Source organism: Carettochelys insculpta, chromosome 29 (genome assembly GCF_033958435.1).
Source record: "Carettochelys insculpta isolate YL-2023 chromosome 29, ASM3395843v1, whole genome shotgun sequence".
Classification (NCBI taxonomy): Eukaryota; Metazoa; Chordata; order Testudines; family Carettochelyidae; genus Carettochelys; species Carettochelys insculpta.
In genome coordinates this window covers 9,832,558-9,853,878 of record NC_134165.1, presented here as the reverse complement: position 1 = coordinate 9,853,878, position 21,321 = coordinate 9,832,558, and the positions used below count along the sequence as shown (strand labels likewise).

Here is a 21,321-nt window from a genome sequence, read left to right as displayed (position 1 = left end):
CGCTACGAAAACTAAACACAGTCACGGTGGGAAGAACAAGAGTCTCCACCTGCTGATATGAGGAAAGTGAGGAAATCTGTTTCTGCCCTGCTTTGTTCCATCAGCGAAGCTAAAGCAGAGTCAGGGCTCACTCTGTGCTGGACTCCGCCAATGAGGACAGGGGCCACAAGGGCTGGGAACTGAACCAGGCAGGCAGAACAGAGCTGCAGCCTTCCCCAGCCTAGCAAAGAAGCAGGATTGCTGCGCATGAAGCTCCTGGCTCTCTGTCTTTGCAGAGGCTGGGGGAGGGGCCACCGCCTGCCTGCTGTACAACAAGGGGCCCAGAAAAACGCCAACCCGGCTGAGAAAAGGAAAAGGAACCAACGGAGCCAAATGCTCTTTTCAAAGAATTTCCTGTGTTCTGTCACTGGGGAGCGGCAGGGGAGGGAGACGACAGAGCTGGAAACTACCTAATTGCTTGTTCCAGTGGGCAGCCGAACTCAGTTGTGTTCCAGGACAGGGAGCGAGTGAGCCACCAAACCAGTGAACACCAGGTCAGTGCCACAGCAGAAGTAAAACCTAACGCAAGAGTGGCAAGCCTGAATGAGAGAATGAAGCCACACAAAAGAAACTGGAGCTGCCTAACTGCCCTACTCCTGTTTATTATGGTGACTCTCATCTGGGACTTCTCCTTTCCTGGGTGTGTTAGAAGGGAGCATAGAACAGAAAACCAACCAAGCTACTAATCTGAAAAATGGGGAGATGACACCCCAGACTTACCATTTCATTAAGAACATTAAATCTCCACAAGAGTCTGTGGCACCGATGATCTTTTCTGGCTCTAATCCTCTTTCAAAGCCCCTGGCGATATCGTTGCTCTGGCAAGGACAGAACGGATTGAAAAAAAAAAATTATAACACTTAATATTCTCTTTGGTCGTCTCTTTACATCCTGACAATTTAGAATGAAGCAGGCTTAAAAGGGCACCAGCAACCCACTGACATGTAGAAATATGGTGGGGTTACAAACAGGTGATCAGGCTCCTTAACTTTTCCAAGTTATTGTTTGGAATCTGTAATTCCTGAATCAATATAGTCAATAAGAATGCACATGGAGAGAGGGGGAAACAAGGAAATCCATAAAGCCAAGCCCCTATTTCAGATTAAATTTACAGCTGACAAGAGATGCTGGATTAATAACAGACATTCTCAGAGATCAAAGGCTGCTCTCCCCAGAAAAGGTATAGCTCTGTCTGCCCTGATGTTATCTTCTCAAGGCTACAATCTACACCAAAGGAAGAGCAGAGCTTAATTCTGTCCAAGTGGTCTCTAGCCTGAGATGGATAACAAGGGACATGGTGCATATTTTAGTGAGATGCGGCTTGCGAGTAGAGAGAAGAGGTGGGGGTGACACATACTATGTGATGGCTGTCAAGTGGCCTGGCAGTTTTTAGACACCACCAGCATAATGTTTGGGGAATGGTCTCTCTCTTTCATTGCAGCAGCACACAGTATTCTCAAATATGCATGTTTGCTGCTTGCCATGCTTCACATACAACAGATGCTGCTATGCAGACCACGAGGCAAACAAAGGGCAGCCGGCTCAGCTATGGAGGCACAAAAAACATTTGTTAAACGTAGAAACATTCTGAGGGTGAGGAGAGAATACAGAACCCTGCAAAATTTGGCTACTTCACTAGTGACTGGGAGATCCACTGACACAGCATCAATTTTGAGATTCAGTAAATGAATAAAACACAAAAAACCTTGAACTACTGCATCACAATCTGCACTGCAATTTGGAGACAACTGGCATTTAATTTTTACGTTAGAAATAGATCTAAAGCAAAAGTATAAGCCTCAGTTTGGGATCTGAATGATAATTTTGTGGATCGTTCTCCTCCCTGTCTTCAGCTGCAGTACGACAGAGTAGGGGCCTAATTTTCAAAAGAACTCAGCACCTAAACAACTTGCTTTGAGAACAATTGGAGCTAGGTGCTTTGAAAGTCCCTCCACTTCATTCAGGTGCTTAAACAGGAGCTGGTCGCATTCAAAAATACGTTAAACTACAATCAGGAGTTCTCAGCAGAGCAGTTTCTTAAAGTCTAAATCTAAACATTCTGTGGTACATTTGGGTAAGACAGGGAATTCTTAAAAATGACAGCTCAGATCTGGCTGAGATGTGGAGCAGCAAAGGCCATGTCTACACGTGTACGCTACTTCAAAGTAGCAGCGCCAACTTCGAAACAGCGCCTGTCATGGCTACACGTGTTAGGCGCTATTTCGAAGTCGAAATCGACGTTAGGCGGCGAGACGTCGAAGTCGCTAACCCCATGAGGGGATGGGAATAGCGCCCTACTTCAAAGTTGAACGTCGAAGTAGGGCACGTGTAGACAATCCGCGTCCCGCAACCTCGAAATAGCGGGGTCCGCCATGGTGGCCATCAGCTGAGGGGTTGAGAGACGCTCTCTCTCCAGCCCCCGCGGGGCTCTATGGTCACCGTGGGCAGCAGCCCTTAGCCCAGGGCTTCTGCCTGCTGCTGCTGCAGCTGGGGATCCATGCTGCATGCACAGGGTCTGCAACCAGTTGTCGGCTCTGTGGATCTTGTGTTGTTTAGTGCAACTGTGTCTGGGAGGGGCCCTTTAAGGGAGCGGCTTGCTGTTGAGTCCGCCCTGTGACCCTGTCTGCAGCTGTTCCTGGCACCCTTATTTCGATGTGTGCTACTGTGGCGTGTAGACGATCCCTCGCAGCGCCTATTTCGATGTGGTGCTGCCCAACGTCGAAGTTGAACGTCGACGTTGCCAGCCCTGGAGGACGTGTAGACGTTATTCATCGAAATAGACTATTTCGATGTCGCTATATTGAAATAAGCTACTTCGATGTAGCGTGCACGTGTAGACGTAGCCAAAGATGGGTAACTCAAGTATGTTTTACTGCAGATGCCATACCAGACACCACATAGCATAAGCAACACAGCTTAAAAACAACATTTCTGTTTTAAATAGCAGCTCTATTATTGTTACATGCAACAACTGAGATCATCATCACTGAGAGATTAGATGGAAAAAGTTTTTCCCAGGAGTATTTTTGTGCATTTGACAACACTTTGCATATCATCAGTTTGCCTATTTCTGGTATAATTATCCAGCTTCTCCTTTTGTCTTTACACAAGAAAGGGGAGGAAAAACATGTTTTTCAGAAAGTGCGATTAAACTACAGAAATTCACCAGGGGACTCAGGGACAAGTGCATCATCTCAAACTACTTCCCTCCCACCCACCCCCCTTTAAAAAAAAAAAAAAAAATTCCACGTTTCAACACAATGTTCCTACTTAACAATGATTAAGAAATACTTGCTATTCGTTTTTCCCTCTAATCAACATGTAATTCACAGACTATTGTGGCTGACAACAACACAGCAGGGGAGATTCCAGCTTCAGATACCTGGCAATCACCATGGAAAACACTGGTGCATGCAAGAATGGCATGGATTTTTACGAGGCATACCAGTATGTGCTGATATTTGCATCATCTCCATGGGTAATGGTGCCAAGCTAAAACAGTGGGATAAGCAGAGAAGATGCTCCAGCTAAGCAGCAGAAATCAAACTGTTCATTTTACTGCTGGACAATTTCAGCTCCAAAACTTTAAATAGGATGCATAATGGGTTATAAAACTAATTCCTACACACTTTGGGTAACCTTCTGGATATGAAATATATGACCTTATTACCCCTTATGATTTCATTACAGGCAGACAGTAGCAATGTAGGTGTGAATCTCCAATGACTTAGCCATAACTTTGTATAGACACAGCTATAAAGGGCACGGCATTTCTTCAAATAAGGTTGTAAAAAAGCCACAAGAAGAGAGACTTGCAGGAGATCTTTTTCAGGAAAGAAAAAGCTAAGACATAAACTGCTGCTCAATGGTCCTCATTTATATAACATTCCATATATTAGTCTCTTCCACAAAGATGGAAAATTCTGTAAAATTTTAATAATCCACTTCTCATGCTTTGTACAAAGGATAGTGAATTATGCACATCTGGGAAACATTTTTTTTAAAGGGACACAACATTTTTATTTTATAATTCAGTCAACAAGGCCCCTTTTCCCACATACCTAAGTATCAAGGTGCTTGCAGTACCACAAAACCACAAGCAGTCCTGTAGCACCTTAAAGGCTAACAATTTTGTTTATTAGCCAATGAGCTTTCATGGGTAAGAGCCACTTCATCAGATTTTGGAGCAAAAATGAGAAAACAGTGTGTATTATAGCGAGCGAGGGAGGAGAGTACCACCAGTAATTTAACAGGCATCATTACCTCCAGCATCCTGTCTGGATTTTCTACATTTTCAAAACCATGTCTGGGGATTTACCTTCAGTGCCCCATTGGTTTTTAATGGTGGCTAAAAACACTGTGTAGTGCTCCAGCTCCATGTTTCTATAGCTGTTTTGTATTCCTTGATTTCATTACCCCTCTTGACCATGAAAGGTCTACCCACCACCCCTGCCGTGTGGATAAGTAGGGCTCCGTGACACTCCCTCTACAGCTGCTTAACCTTTCCCAGTTCCCCTGGGCATTGCTGTCCATCAGCCCATACTATAATTCTGCCTCCAAAATTACAAAATTAAATGGCTGGGTTTCAAGAAATATCTGCTAACAGACTAGAAAGGCCTGTCGGTCTTTCACAATTTTCACAGCTCTGACCAACGCTTTGGTCTCAGTGAGGCAAAGGCCCAACTACCATAAAATGTAAACTGTTTTCCCATTCAGTATCAGATCTACATATCTAAGCCCCATTGGGGAGCTTTGTGTCTAATTGCAAGGAGGGCAGGATTTCACCTCTGACTTTTGAAGCCCTTACTAGTTAAGCCCATCTCGGAAAATATATTTCTCTCCATGACAAGTCAATGGGTGATAAAGCTGGTTAAATGTTCAGGAGCCAGAGCTGTCCCAAAGGAGATCTGCACCACACCCAGCTCTGGGTGTTAGCTGCCATGTCTAGCCACCTGCACAAAGAGATGCACCTTTCAGGAGATCTTGTAAAAAGTTTTTCCAAAGAGGAGAGCAGAAATGCTTCAGCAGCACCCCAGTGGGAGACACCAAATCAATCACAAACACAAGGGAAGGGCAGAGGAGATGGATTGGGCTTTGGATAGAAGACACTAGCAATGCTAACTATGCCAGACATCTTAAATATTCATATTTATTTGGGCACAAGACAGTTAATGTAGTGCTTAGTCACTGCACAGAACAATAAGCTTAACATTTAAAATTGACGACACTAAAACAAATAGCTACAAATATAGGGTGACCACCCATTCTGTACTGGGGATGCCAAAAAGGCATCCCAACTTATTTTTTAGAAGGGATGAATTTTTCCGTATTGGGCCATCCCCCCCACAGCCTTGGGGAAGCTTGGGGAGCGCCAGGGGCTGCGGGGAAGGGCCGGCAGCTGCAGCGTCCTCAGGGAGCACTGGAGGCTGCTGCCTCCTTCCCGGCTCCCTGGGGCTTAGAGAAGTTGCCCCTCCCAGCCATATCTCCCTGTCCCATATTTAAGACAGGGAGATATGGTCACCCTATACAAATGTTAAAAATACCCCACAAGATTAATTTTTCCCTCAAATCTGCTCCTAGGTGAACACTTCTGGGTAGCGAGAGCAGTCATTTTACTGAGGCATCTTCCCCAAAGCCCCACGATTGCTGCAATTTGGACATACAGGAAAAAGTGTCTTGCTTTAAGCATATACTCTTTTAAAGCAAATTCTACCATAAACTCTACTTTATGTTGGTCTTAAATCAGCATTTAAAGTCTCTTCATTCTATCAAACATTCAAACAATAAGCTGTATTTCTTATAACCTAGCCTACTGCAGTTCACTGTTTAATAAAGACCCTAATTATTTTTGATGACTCCATTTTTTGGCATCAGAGACAATTAGTTCATCTTATTCTAGGGAAGCTTTCAAACGAGCGGTACAAACCTGGCAGACTGAAGGCATAGCCAAATAGAGTAAGCAGGACTAAGGGGTTTTGCGCCTCACCAGTTTGTCTAATAGAATATGCCCTCTGAACTTGTTTGTTCCTAAAATTCTCTCATGTAATTTTTAGGAAGTTTCCAGCCACACTGCCCAATACATTCTATGCAGAACTGGGCTCATGGCTTTGCCAGAAGCTTGCAGCAGAATGAGCTGAGGAAAAAGGGAAAAAAAAGCTCACCTCCCTCTTCTTTTTGGTTTTGATGTCCTCAGCGCTGTTGGAGAGGCTGGATTTCCTCTTTGTGCTTTCAGATTTCTCTCTTGATTTGTTGTTCTCGCCTTCCTTCATCTTTTTATATTTTTTCATAAACTCAGAAATCAGTTCGGGACAGTCCAGGTTCTTCTCAGGTTCCCAAGTGTTGTGTTCCCTGCCATGGAAAAGATGGGCATGAACAATCAAAACAGAGGGGGAGAAGTTTCACTGCTACCACCCAAAGTTTAGAGACCTTGATCTAGTCTAAAGCAAAGAAAGTTAGTTATTGGCCAATATTTTAAGCTGGGTTCCCCATTTATTTTGGGAGTCCAGACACCTGCAGTATCAATACTGTACACACACTTGCACTTCATGAACGCAAACTGCCATGCTCTTAAGTGACTCGTAACGTTTCAAAATGAAGCATAACTTCATACTAACAGGAGACACACAATGCATTTGATTGTTCTAGGATCACCTGGGAGCCTGCAGAGGTAATGGAGGCCATTATTTTGAATGAAGACATATGGACAAACCAGGTTTGTCTAAACAAGGTTATACCAGATTTTCTATTCAAGTACATACTTCCCAACCTCTCCCCCTCAGGACTTTCCTTTCTGAACACCTGTGTTAAACTTTCTGCCCTCCCCCTACAAAGCAGTGTGCATCCATTTAAACCTTCCATGCCAAGATATAAACCCTGCACATTTTGGGTAGGTCTATACAGCAAAGTTATTTAGAAATAACAGCTGTTATTCTGACATAACTATCCTAGCATCTACACAATACAACCGCTGCTTCGAAAGAATTTATTTCGAAATAGGTAAACCTCCTTCTACGAGGAATAGCCCCTATTTCAAAACAGGTGGTGTCAGGACAGGAAATAGAGTCTATTTCAAAATAATCCATAGTGCATCCAATGACTATTTCACAATAGGCTCTATGTGTAGATGCTGTATTTTGAAATAGCTAAGTGCTATTTCAAAATGTATTTTGTGTGTAGCTGTGTTATTTCAAAATTATAAACTATTCTGGAATAGCTTATATCAAAATAAAGCTGCTGTGTAGACATACCCTTTCAGTCATGATTGTGCTTCATGGTAGACTAGAAGACTCCCCAGTGGTCTGGCCAAAAGCCATGATAAACAAAGAGGACACACAACAGGCAGAAAGTTTCCCCACTGGGACAGATTAAGAGGAAGTTATGGGGAAGAGTTTTTTTAAAGGCACTTGAAATATCCCTCTTCTAAAACAGCCATTTGCCCAAGCTGCGGTTTAGAACATTTCCATGCTAAATCTAGACAAAAAACTTCTCAGGTGCACCTCCACCCGTGCGCCCGTCACTGATGCTCAACTGAGGAGGAAGACTATAGACGAGAGTGCTGGTGAACAACTCAAGTGGAACTACCAACTCCATGAAGTGAGAGAGGGAACGCAGACGCCAAGAAAAGGTAACTTTTGCCAATATTTCCATAACTCACTTATAAACCCCAGGCCCTCTCCTCGTGACCCACTCATTTAAATGGATGCACGCCACTCTTATCTGGAGTGAAGGCAAGCTCCACCCAGGAAGGTGTTTAGGAAAGCTTGAATGAGGGCAGCAAAGGTCAATTTTGAAGCACTGCCTGGAGCGCTGCTGAAGAAGATAGCCCAAGTCAGAAGGAAAGTTGGACTTACTCAGAGAATCCTTTCCACTTGAGAAGATACTCCACTTGACCCTTCACAACACGCCTGTCTAGCACCTTCTCCACAACATACTCCTCCTCATCTTCAGAGGACGAACTATCTGCTGTCCTCTTGGTTTTCTTTCCCATAGCGCAGGAAGTTCCACCTAATGCACCAAGGCCACCCAATTCCTGCAAATCGGAAGTGAAATGTTGTTAATTGTTGGCACTGATGCAGGCTACAGCACTGCTCCCAGCCAAGGTATCACCCACCCCTTTGGAACTCTCTAAAGGTTTCTCCAATTGTTGTCACTAAAGCACTGATCTTGCAGAAAGGTGCATGGCCAGAGCTCACTGCAGGTTCAGGGCTAAAAGGCCACTATAAACAGAAGTGGAAGAACCAGCATGAATAAGACTATGGGCCTGTCATTAAAGGACTTGACAAAGTGAATTGCAAGATCCCTGGAGTGAGTTGGTATTTCCAGTTGAGCTGTTGCTTACAGCTTTTATCTATGGAAAGCTTGTCTACCTTGGGCTGGATGCAGAGTTCAATAAATATATTTTTTGAATCTGCCCAGCAGGAATGCCCCCAGCTAGAACTATAACTACAACTGGGGACCCAGTTACAAACAACAGGTCCCTACCTATGCCAATGTAATTTTATAGAAATTCTGAACACTTGCCCAGCATCACAAGGGTTAGCAATGCTAAAAGCCACAGTACAGGCAGGCGATGTTTATCATATGGTGTACAAGGCCAGCGGTTAGGCTTCTAGCAGCAGCAGAGCTGAAAGTTATCAGTGGCGTGATTTTTCCTTTGAAACAGTTTCCTCCATGTGCAGGGGACTTGACTGTCCTTGAACCAATGTTATAACCACCACTTTTACACATACTAATGGATATAACTGCCCTATCCTACTGGGAAGCATATATTACCTGTTTAACAGAGAAGAGAACAGAGAGGTTGCCGTGTGAGTCTGTATAATCACAAAACAAAAACAAAAACAAAACAGTCCTGTAGCACTTTAAAGACTAACAAAATAATTATATTTATGCACTAGTATATAATTAAATAATTATAATAAAATAGTTTATTAATTTCTAAATTCTGAATTTTCCAGATCTGAAAAAGTGGGTCTGTCTTATGAAAGCTCATTATCTAATACATTATTTTGTTGGTCTTTTAAGTGCTATAGGACAGCTTTTTAGTTTAGAAATGAGAAAATGAGGCTCAGACCTTAAAAACTGTGACTATATTAACAGACTAGATTGAAGGATCCAGCTGTGATTTAACTAGCTTGCATCCTGATATAAGAGAAACAATTGTACTGGAGTAACAGACCGGACCTTAAAACCACAAGCCTCCATTTCAAACCTCTGCAAGCCAGGGATATACTTTGCTATCTTTCAACAGAGTAGTAAGGTTAAATTAATCAGTGTTTGAGAGCTTTCAATGAAAACTGCTATGCAAGTATTACTAAAAGAGTTAAACAGATTATCATCACTTTCCAAAACATACATGGTTTAGAAACAAGGGAAAGTTCAGCCCAAAACTAGACTTAAAGTAACTGAGAAATAAAATGGGCTCTTTCAACCTTGAATATCATGTTACTGCTGTGACACTATTGGTCTACTTCCAATAAAAGCAGGTATTCATACGGTAATAGTTAAAGTTCTGTCAGTATTAGTTATAAAACAGTATTTTTCCAGAAATTACTTGGCAATAAAAACCATTCCAGACTGAAACATGGGGTTATGAGGTTTCAGTCCCACAGTGAAGTTTTAGACTAAAAGTAATAAAGTGGGGAAGGGAATCAAATTACATCAGTTGAGGTACAAGAGCGAAAAACGTTATTATAGCAGATTTGTGCTCCTATAACTTACTCTGCTTCCAGTTTAACAAGTCTCACAAATTATTAGTCTATAAACCTTGTGTGGTCCAACTGCATTGGGTATTAAAATTTATTTTATTTTTAAATTACAGACCTCTGATATAAAACTCTGCCATTGTACATATGCAGAACACTCCCATTACTGCACATGGTACAGCTAATTAGCAAAAGGGTCCCAGTTTAAAACTGGACTTCTTAACAGTATCTCTCAGTATACAGACTTATCAGTGAACCTTTCCAAGCTCCGAGGTAAATACTATTTTTATAACTTCATTAGAGATTTTTTTTTTTTTTTAAAGATGAATGAAACAACCCACCCCCTCGCCCTCTGAACAGGCAGCGTGCGACAGATAGAAACCAGGAAATTCCACGTTAAAGCAGACTCCCAGTTCTTAACTTGGAATTTCCTGGTTTGTGTCAGTTCAGGCCACAAAGCTAATGTTCTTTATACAGGGATGCATCTCCTCCTATGAAGCACTAGTATACCTGCAGCCCAGGAGTGAATGAATAGACTGCCTGAGGGTAGAAAAAGCCTAGTGGCAGAGCTTGAAACGCACCTACCACCAGCAGGTCCACTTTAATTTCTCTATTTCAGTGAACCTGCCAGCTGCAAAAACAGAATTGTTAACTAAACTACAAATGCAGAATTATTGATGGGGGTGCATGATCCACAATGAACCTAATCCTCTCAGACCTCAAGCTGAGTTTGCGGAGCCTTTTAACTTGTAAATCTGAACATGCCAGCTCATGTGCCAGACAACCCCTGCCCCCATACACACAAGCATTTAAATACAGGGAATCTTTTTTTACACAGCCTGTTTTCAAAACACCCTTTGTAACATCATTATGCCTCAGTCATACAGGTCACCTCTGTACACACTTTAAAACACTAAAGGGTCTGTCTACACTTAAAATGCTACAGCAGCACAGCTAAGTAAAAGCAATCCACATTCCTGAGAGGTGAATGCTAGGTTGATGGAAGAATTCTTCTGTTGACCTAGCGTTATCTACAAAAGGACATAGGTTGTCTTAATAATGCTATTGAGGGATTTTTCCATACTTCTGACTGATGCTGTTAAACCAACCTTAAATTCTAGTGTAGACCAGACCCAATTCTATACACAGGGAAATTCTAAGACAGAGCCTTGGAATAACTAATTTAGTACTTTAGTGATATTGTACACCCATACTTACCTAACAGTGGGTAATTTATTAAGTTAATAACTTTGTGAAACTATATGTACATGGACTACCCACTAATGCCCCTCTGCTGAAGTGCAAAACACTCCACACCAGTGTCTACTGAACGCGTTGAGCTCTTTTGAAAAACTGAGCATTTAATTTCATGCTCTGGATGCTCTGAGCTCTTTTCAATGTCAGCCTGTTTCTTATAAACATTATAAAAAAGGAACAGGGGCCTGCAGTAACTCAAGACACAAATGTCAACTCCAGACACAACCTAGGTGCAGAGAGAGAACTAGTGGGATTGTCTCTTACATACATCTACAACTGCTGGACGTTCTGTGAACTAGCATATCCACTTTTCAATTTCGGAATCTGAAGTACCGCTACTACAGAACCCACTGATAGCCTTTTTCTAAACATAGACACTTCTAGTTTTCTGGTAGAGAGGAAGATGGACAAAATTAAACTGTTGGAAGCCTGCAAGATATGGAAGCCTGTGTAGCACCTGTTATTACACGTAGTACTGGCTCAGTATTTACAATACTTATATAATACTGCAAAATAAACTAGAAAGAGAGTGTTTGAAAACACAAAGTTAAAAGTATCCAAAATAAGATGTGCATTTTCTATGCCACTGTTATCTACCAAATTTGGTTGTTTCTGACAGCGTGTTAAATGCTGCACAAACACAGAACATGATATGAACCCTGTAAGGATCTCATAGCACATCAGTCTTAAGTATTTCAGCGACTACAGGACGGAAGCGGTAATTATCCTGATTAATCATCACCTCCAAGAACCCCTACACTTCTCATTTCTAGGAGTGGGAGAAAGGAAGGAATCTACAAGAGGGAAGCACCCTGGAATGGTTTTCATGATCTGACACAATCACATTCAGCAAGCATAGTTCATAGCTCCTACTTGAACTGAGACAGAATTTGGTTAAGAAAAGCAGGTCAAGGCTAAGTCATTGCAGAGCCTCAAATGATTTTCAAGGAGAATCCATTAACATTCAAGTCAAGACAAACACAGCTGTAGTTTTTGAACAGATTAGCTGGTCAAGGTAATCCCTAGGGATGGTAGGTCTTGTCTGCAGGTGAGTTAGCTATGTTGTCTGTGTAGGCGGTAAATTCATGGGGTGCAGACCTGTCTTCTTATGGGCTTATAAAGCATGTAGTATATTTTGGACATAATAAAAAGGAATCTTTGCTATCTAGCTGCACTTTGGAAAACATTTTCAATACCACATGTTCCTTAATCCATAACCATTAAAGAGGTGCCTTTTTAGAGAACTGGGACTTTTGATGGTCATTCATTGTTTCCAAGGCCAGAAGGGACCATTGTGATCACGTGAACTGAGCTGAGCAGATCTTTTAGGAAAGAGAGCATCTAGTAAGGATTTAAAAGACAGTCATGATGGTGAGTCCACCACAGACCTTGGTAAACTGTGCCAAGGTTTATTTATTGTGTTAAAAGTGTATGCATTAATTTCCAGTAAGACTGTCTAGATTCAACTTCTAGCCGTTGGCTAATATTATAACTTTCTCTGCTAGACTGACAAGCCCATTATTATCTGTTCATTACGTAGGCACTTCCAGAGTGTAATCAAGTCACCCTTAATCTTCTCTTTGTTGAGATACATAGATTGAGCTCCTTGAGGCTATCACTATAAGGCAGATTTTCTAATCCTTGAATCATTCTTTTGGCTCTTCTCTGAACCCTCTCCAATTTTATCAGTAGCCTTCTCTCTTTGAGGACACTGGAACTGAACACGGTATTACAGAAGCAGTTGATCCATAGCCAAATACAGAGGAATAGCTCCTAACCACCCCTGCTTGAAATTGCTGTGTATACAGCCAAGGACTGCATTAAGCCCTTCTCCTGTTTAGCTACTTATCCACCACGGCCCCCAAGTTTTTTCCAGAGTCACTGCTTCCCAGTATACATTCTCCCATTGTGTAAGTACAGACTATGCAAATTTTGGTCACAGTCCATTTAGCCATATAAAACACGTTGTATGCTTGCACACAACTTACCAAGCAATCCAGATCTCTGTGTATCCATGATCGGTTCTCTCTGTTATTTACCTTCCCACTTTTTGTATGTTATGCACAAACTAGTAACTATGTTATGTTTTCTTCCAGGTCATTAACAGAAACTTTATATACAGCTGGGTGAAGAATCAACCCCAGACAAAATACACACTGACCAGGGAACCCTTATTTGCACTAGCAGCTTGGAAGCAGTAACTTTGACAGGGGCTACTGCTACAGTCAGGGGTCAGCAACCCGTGGCTCCAGAGCTGCATGTGGCTCTCTAAGGAGCCATTTGCAGTTCTGGATGCTGCTGCTGCTGCCGCTGCTGACCCCTCTGCAGCTCCCTGCCATTCCGCCACTGAAACAGCAGAACTAAAATTTAGTTGGTTTAATGTCTGGATCCCTCCCCCACCGCACTGCCTGCTGTTAAACAATTAAATTTAGTTCTTTTGTTTCAGCGGCAGCAGGGCAGGGAGCGGCAGAGGAATCAGCAGTGTCAGCCAGGCTGTTCCCTGGCCTGCAATCAGGACAGGACAAGGATCCAGAGACAGGGGCACTCTTCTGCAGCACTATATGGCTACTCCTGCCTGCCCGGGGAGAAGGACCGTCACCAGCCTGGACTTGTGTAACCTGTGGTGTGGCCACTGGTGGGGCCAATCAGCACTTTCCATTTCGTGCACCTGCACCAGGGCTGCTGCACTCCATCCCTTGCAGCCATGGGGGGACTGTGCCAGTAACGGGGTGCTGTGTGCTGCAGATGAGTGCCACGTGGGTGAGGAGAAGCTCACGCGAGGTGCTGAGAGGAGTATACCAGACCAGGGAGTTACATGGCAGCCCAGTGGCTCATTGCAAAGGCTCAGAACAAAGAGAGTCCCTATACCCCTCAGCTGCACTAGCAGTCAGGAGTGTTGGGGGCAGGGATAGGTGGGTGGCAAGCCCCAGGCATAATCTCCCCAGCGGGCATCACGCAACCAGCTTAGTGCTCCAAGGCAGGAGCTGCACACAACTGGGCCACCTGGTTGCGGGGGGGTGGGGGAGAGAGAAGAGGAGGAAGATGGACTCCACACTCCTTGGCATGCAGCCCTGAGGTCCCTCTAGCTACGGGTTACAAAAAGTATGGTTTGATGTTTTTAAGGATACTCATATTCATGTGCAATGCATCTCTTCCAGTATTGATTTTGTAACAGATTTTTAAAAAAAAAATTGCTCTTCTCGCTATTTTCATTGTAGACCCCCGGCTATAGCAAACTAGCCACATCATTCTGAAGTTTATAGTTTAAGCAAACGACCCACACTCCAACTGCCAAATAACCACATGTGGCTAGCATGTTGAACACCATGGACATAAAGAATCTATGGGCTTTTTAGGGATCCCTGGGGGTCTCATATCAACAGACAGTTAGCCAAGTAAGAGTATGTAAAGGTCTCAGAGTCCATTGCCTGCCGGTCATCATAATCATTTTAAAAACAAAGGGTATCATTTCAAAAAAGTTTTCAAGGTAAGACAAGTCACCAGAAAAAGAAGGCAATAAACAAATTGTTCAGGCAAGGGGCAATAGACATTTTTCTCTTTGGAAGGTCACTGGGTATCCTAAACTGCACCTCTATGTGCGTATGGAGCCACCAGCTAACCAATACAATGAAATTAACAAGAGATCACAAAAGTCTACAGAGGAAGGAACACGGAGCCGGAAAGTGTCCTGATTATGACGAAGGTTAAAGAACTAGTCTGGTGTAACAGAAGCATGCAAGAAGACACATGGGATCCTTCTTTAAGAAGGCAAGTTTAGAATGCGGCTTGTTTCATGAAAAAAAGGATCAGAGCACAGGTAGGTAGGCATCCTTCAGTCTGCATAGACAATGGATCACGCCCTTCGTAACTCCATTTAAGATTGTCATTTGCAGTGTTGACCGTGACCTGTGGAGGCCCACACAAGAGTGACAGTCCTTGCTACATCTGCTGCATATGCGGTGGGTGTCTGGCAGGTCCTTGCTGTCCTTTTTACGGGCTCGCTTCTCCTCTGCCAGATGTCTGATTTTCATCTCACCCTTCTGAAGGCCTTTGTGTAGAGTTCCTGCTTCCAGCTGCTGCGGTCGTCTCTGCCAGCTCTCCCCAACTATCTGGGTCAATGTCTACCTCTTTGAGGTCCCTCTTACAGACGTCTTTGTAGCACAACTGGGGGCATCCGGGAAGTCTTTTACCAGAGGCTAGCTCGACATACAGGATGTCTTTCGGGATCCTTCCATCATTCATCCGGTGGACATGGCCAAGCCAGCGGAGCCGCCGCTGCCTGAGGAGAGTATGCATGGCTGGAATTCCAGCTTGCTCGAGGATGGCATTGTTGGGCACTCTGTCCTTCCATGGTATCCCAAGAATGCGCCTGAGGAAGCGTAAGTGGAAGACATTCAGCCTCTTTTCCTGGCGGGCGTACAAGGTCCAAGACTCGCTGGCATAGAGGAGGGTGCTGAGGATGCAGGCTCTGTAGACTTGCATTTTGGTGTGAGTGTACAGCTTGCTGCTGTTCCACACCTCTCTTCCTAAGTCTGAATAGAGTTGTGGCTGCTTTTCCAATCCTCCTGTTTAGCTCAGACTCCAACGACAGGGTGTCAGTGATGGTGGACCCAAAGTAAGTAAACTCGTGGATGATCTCTAGCGTGTAACTGTCAATGCTGAACCTCCATCAATCAGCCATGTCCTGACCAAGTACGTTTGTCTTCTCTAGGCTGATGGTAAGCCCGAAGTCCTTGCATGCTTTGGAGAACTGATCCAGCAGTTTTTGAAACTGGCCTCCTGTGTGCGTCACTACAGCAGTGTCATCTGCGAACTGCATGTCTCTAATGAGCATTTCCCGCACCTTAGACTTAGCCTTCAGCCTTGCAAGATTAAACAGTTTCCCGTCAGATCTTGTGTGCAAAAAGATGACCTCTGTTGAGGATGCAAAGGCTTCAGGAGGAGCGTGAAGAAGATCCCAAAACAATGTTGGAGCAAGGACGCATCCTTGTTTGACGCCACTCCTGATGCTGAAGGCATCTGACAATGTGCCATTATACTGGATGGTTCCTCTCATGTCTTTGTGGAAAGACTGGATCATCTTGAGTAGCCGTGGTGGACAGCCTATCTTGTGGAGCAATTTGAACAGTCCATCCCTACTGACTGAGTCGAAAGCCTTGGTCAGGTTGATGAAGACGACAGAGTGGCTTCCTCTGCTCTCTGCATTTCTCCTGCAGCCGCCTCAGGGAGATCATGTCAATGGTAGACCTCTCGGTGCGGAATCCGCACTGGGATTCAGGATACACCCTCTCAGCGAGCTCTGAAGTCTTCCAAGGATGACACAAGTGAACAGTTTACCAGTGATACTTAGGAGGGAGATTCCACAGTAATCATTGCAGTCACTTCTGTCTCCTTTGTTCTTATACAAGATTACAATCTTGGCCTCCCGCACATCCTCTGGAACCTGACCCTCTCTCCAGCAGAGGCACAGCAGCTCATGTAGGGGTTCCAGGAGTGTGTCCAAGGCACACTTGGTTACCTCTGATTGTATACCATCCTGGCCTAGGGCCTTTAATACCGCAGTGCTGTCAATAGCTTTCTTCAATTCGACCACAGTTGGTTCCTGGTCCTGCTCGTATATGACTGACAGGAGCTCGACAGCGTTGAGAGCTGTATCAACCACAGTGTTCTCGCATGAGTACAGCTCGGAGTAGTGCTCGACCCATCGCCCCATCTGCTTGGCTTTGTCAGTGATGACTTCACCAGATTTGCTGTCTTGTGCTGGATGGGTCCCATTGCCTTCTTTATGCCCTCGTACATTCCTCTGAGATTACCTGAGTCAGCACAGGTCTGGATACTGCTGCATAGCTTAAGCCAGTAGTTGTTGGCACAGTGCCTGGCTATCTACTGTACTATTTTTCTGGCTACTCTGCGTGCTTGCTGGGTACTCTGACTCCGTGAGCGTTTGTACTCCAGAAGTGCAGCACACTTCTTTTCAATGACTGAAATCATCTCATCAGAGTTAACTTCGAACCAGTTGGTTGTGTTTCCAGCTCTTCTTCCAAACACCAACAAGGCCATATTGTAGATTGTGTCCCTCAGATGTTGCCATATGGATATCGCATCAGCACCCCCAGGGCTGCTGCGCATATTCTCAAGGGTCTCTCTGAACATTTCAGCTTTTTCCTGAGTTTGCCGTCTTTTTTCATTTTTCATTTTTCCCACACCGAAGTGACCTAGGCAAGAGGGCTGTGAGTCACGATCGGCTCCAACCCCTGCATTGAAGTCACCCAAAAGGTACAATTGTTCGCGAGAGGGTATTTGCACTATGGCAGCACTAAGCTTGTCACAGAACTTGTCCCTTGTTTCTGGTGTGGCGTTCAGAGCTGGAGCATAAGTGCCGATCAGGTGGTTGGGACCAGCGCAGGTTTGAAGTTTGACCTGAAGGTGTCTTTCTGATCCACCCGTGACTAGTTCCACTATTTGCAGAAGGGTGTTTCTGATGGCAAAGCTGACACCGTGCTCCCTGGGTTCCTCTTAGGCTTTGCCCTGCCAGAAAAAGTTGTAGTCCTTTTCCTTTAGGGATTGCAGGAGATCCTACAAAGTGGTGATGTCAACTTGGAGCCTCTTTAGTTCCTCGTTGATGACAGCAGTCTTTCAGTTGTCGCTGATGTCCTGAAGATCTTCAGTCAAACCGGTCAACCTAGTCCATACAATCCAACAAGCAAGCTTGAAACTTTGATGATTTCCTTTTCTTAGTAATTTTCTTGTTGGTTTGTCTGGTGCTCATTTCAGTCACTTGTCAGGTTTGGGAACCTTAAGCCTCATGCACCCAGTGAGACAAGTGAACTGTGGTGAGACAGCACCCTACTGGCTGGGGGCTGCCCAGCTTAAGGCAGGTGGTGACTGTCCAATGAGATATGATGTTCTCTCCCACTGTTAGAAGCAACCCCTGGCGCTCGTTCTCTAAGCCAATTGAGCAAGAGCTTATAACCAGTATCTGTTGCCTTCCGTGTTGGTTCAACACGGTTAAGCGATGCTGGAGTACCTCTCCACGTGTGAGCCTGGGCAATTTTTATGGAGACCGTGGGCTGCCCAGATACCAGCCCCGCCCCCCAGCTTATCTGACACAGTCCAAAGGAAAGGATAACCTCTACGTTTGGTACCAGCTCAGCTGCAGGAGTGGCCGGGACAGTGCCAGAAGTTGACACAGAACCACCTCAGGACTCCCCTCCAGATTTTCTGTCAGGGTTTACTCCCTTAGCCTTACTCCTTCCCAGAATAACCCACAAGGCAGTGGGGCGTCTTCCTCCACCTTCACAGGAGTTGTCAATTTGCTGTACTACACCTCCTGGTCCGCTGTTGAGACTGTGCATTAGAAGGGAGAAGGAACAAGTCCCTCCATAAGGTCGGTATGTGAGACAGACCAGACCCCGCTCACTGTGTTTCGCCTGCGAGCTGATGCAGTTGCCGAGGGGATGGCGTCGCCGTAATGCACAATAGCTGCTTGGAGCCAACAGTGAGAGTTGAGTGGTGGGTGAGGACCAGTGCTTCCGTCCGCCTGAAAAGGCGCAGCTGCTGGAGAGTCAAAGGTACTCTCTCTACCCCAGACACCCCCATATTCCCCAGAGCACACCTTGCTGAAAAACACTACTGAACAGTACCAAAAGATGTGAAGATACCTGAGAAATTCCCCAGACTCAATTTTCTACAAATTGTTTGCATATTATTTACTAGTGTGTGTTTTTGGACCAAGAAAATGTTATGTCACATTATAAACAGTTTTCAAAAATGCCTAGAAATTTTAATGAGTTTATTAAAAGAAGTTTAAAAATAAATTTGTAAAACATATTAAAATTTTATGTGAACAAATTTACAGCAACCATCTGTTTACCTAAATGTAAGCCATTTTACCCTAGTTTGGTTAAACAATTCTCTGTCTACATATAAAGTAATCTGTAAGAACGTCTTAAAAGAGTCAAAAATCTATAGACAGGGTTATAATTATGTCACTTTACAAATTAAAATAAACCAGAACACAATCAATTATGCATCTATTATAGTGATCTTAATGCTTCAGATACTGGTGGTGATTGAGGTGCTTATTTTAGCACACTGAACTGAAAGGAAGGGAGATACTAGGAGGATGTGATCGTTTCAGCTAAGGCAGAACAGAAGCAGCAAGGTATTGTGCCAGTGAAAAAGAAAACATATGCTCAACCTCAAAGAGACAGCTATGAGCCAACTTTGGGCAAAGCCAAATACCTAACAAACTCACTTCAAGGTGATGGCTAGATATATAAATTTTACCAAACAATTAAGGAATGGAATGATTCCAGAGGGCCATAGATTCCATTTTCTATTCCTGGCTTCCATTTTAACTAAGAGTCACTCAGCCATTAGAAGCTGCAGGTCACATAATACTGAAAAATAGAACTGGAGGAAAAACCAAAGTAGAGGAACAGCCTGTAGATCACAACTCTGAGGTAATCAATGGTTGCAGGTTAAAAATAGACTTGGCAGTCTGGAATGTAGGTAACTGTCGTGAAAAAACTGACAGGAAGATATTAGCAGAAGTGTCTAGAAAGTTCTGTCATGACAATATAAAAGTCAGTGGGCAGGCCAAGGAGCTGACAAAGCAGCAAGACAGTAGCACTGCCCTGCCACAGACAGAGACACAGACCAGGACAGAGAAGAAGGAAAAGACAGTGACATCAGCAGATGGCATAAGCCTGGCTGTCATAATCATATCACACACAGTACAGTGTTAATGCATAAATGTGTGTTCTGCAATTAATAAAGATGTATGAATGTCTGTTAGTTGCAAAATGAATGTATGGTATACTGTATAGGTAAGATTTAAGAAACATGTAAGAGCTGCTATCAAAGTCCTGTTGCAGATTGGTGTGATGGGGTTCAGGGGTCCCCATGCACTGCACCCTGGCCACAGGCAGGAGTGACTCTCACTCAGCAGGTAGAATAGGAAGTTTATTAGGCGACAGAGGCCCAGTTTCTCACAGAAGAGTCAGTGCAGCAATCAGAGAAAGTCATTCCAACCCGTCCTGGGGAGAGGAGCCTGAGGGGTGCCCCTCTGGGGTGTTGCTTCCCCCTCGCCTGGCTGGCTGCCTTTCAGCTCCCTCTCCCCTCCACCTTCTAACTGCCCCCTCCGATTCAAACCCCGCTCGGCTCCTCCCTCCTCTTTGTTCATTTTGGGGCGCTCATTAACTTGCAAGGAATTTGTGGTTTAGGTTATTACTGTATTAAAGATTGTTATTTGTATCAATAAAAAAAGAGTGCCTTGTTTTGGAAAACATACTGGTTTGTCTCATTTGTTTATTTACCAGCAGGCTGCACCCATGTCCTTAAGAAAATTCCTTAGCCATCCTGGAGACCCACACCCAAGGAAAACAGATTGAGGCACACACATCAATGGTTTTAAGAGACAAAAATTTAAGGGGTATTTAAATTTGCCTCTTTTGAGGGAACCCTTGGAGATAATAGGTAAGTTATTCTGGGGGTACCCGAAAATCTGTTTTCAGAATAACAACAGTACCTAGTTAAGTAAGTCTAGGTTCCAGAATGGATGTTATGCTTTTATTAATCCCCACACTTTGTTAAATGAACCTACAGTCGTATCTAACAGCTGTGTGTTAAACAGAACGATGATCCTGAGGTGAATTTTGTACAGTGGTGTGTGCTGCCCCTTTCGAAGCAACAGGTCCATGACTGTCCAGTAGACACGATGCTGCTCGCTCCAAGGGGACGCATGGAAGTTGGCGCATGCTAAAGCTTATTTAGCAAGAGCAGAGCCTGCCTGAAGAGTGTTTGTGTTGCCTATGACCAGCAGGGTTGAGGACTGGACTTCCAGCAGACTTCCAGCTTCCTCACAGTAGGCGTACATGGTAGCAAGCAATCTCACAGTGCTGGAGAAAATCACACACCTTCATTCAATGACAATTTGCCTTTTAGAGCATTACCCTTGCTATCCTCTACCTGTTCTGCCACTTTCAGGACTGTTCTTCATCTGGATCCTCCCCCTTGACCTTGCTGCCATGGGTGACCCTGGTGGGAGTAGGAGACTCCCTAAGGCATGGCGCTCCGGTTTATTGGAACACAAAAGCCCACTCACCCTGGCAAGGTAACAATCTGGTGAGTCAGTGGATGAAGGCTGCAGCAGAGAGGAGACTCCCCATTGTCGTGGATCCCACGCCACTGGATCTGAGCCTTTTATCTGGCAAGAACTGTATGGTGGCTGCAATGCAACAGTTCCCCCATGTTAAGGGAGTCATGCACAGGCGTCTTTCCCTTCGTACTACTCTCCTACAATTAAGCTAACGGCGAA

At 44.3% G+C, this 21,321-nt stretch overlaps 1 protein-coding gene across 4 annotated transcripts in view; it reads right to left on the bottom strand.

Annotated features, from left to right (window-relative positions):
* The window catches only part of CBX5 (chromobox 5), a 72,561-nt gene that overhangs the window by 16,579 nt on the left and 34,661 nt on the right, over positions 1-21,321 (bottom strand). For 3 of the 4 annotated variants that reach the window (XM_074979554.1, XM_074979550.1, XM_074979552.1), the window contains exons 2-4: positions 7,890-8,068; positions 6,201-6,387; positions 760-857 (exon numbers count right to left, since the gene is read on the bottom strand). In XM_074979554.1, the coding sequence (XP_074835655.1) occupies positions 760-857; positions 6,201-6,387; positions 7,890-8,026 (422 nt within the window). In that variant the 5' untranslated portion in view covers positions 8,027-8,068. Of the gene's footprint in view, positions 1-759; positions 858-6,200; positions 6,388-7,889; positions 8,069-8,811; positions 8,853-21,321 lie in introns of all 4 variants that reach the window. The other variant, XM_074979551.1, reaches the window with a different exon arrangement.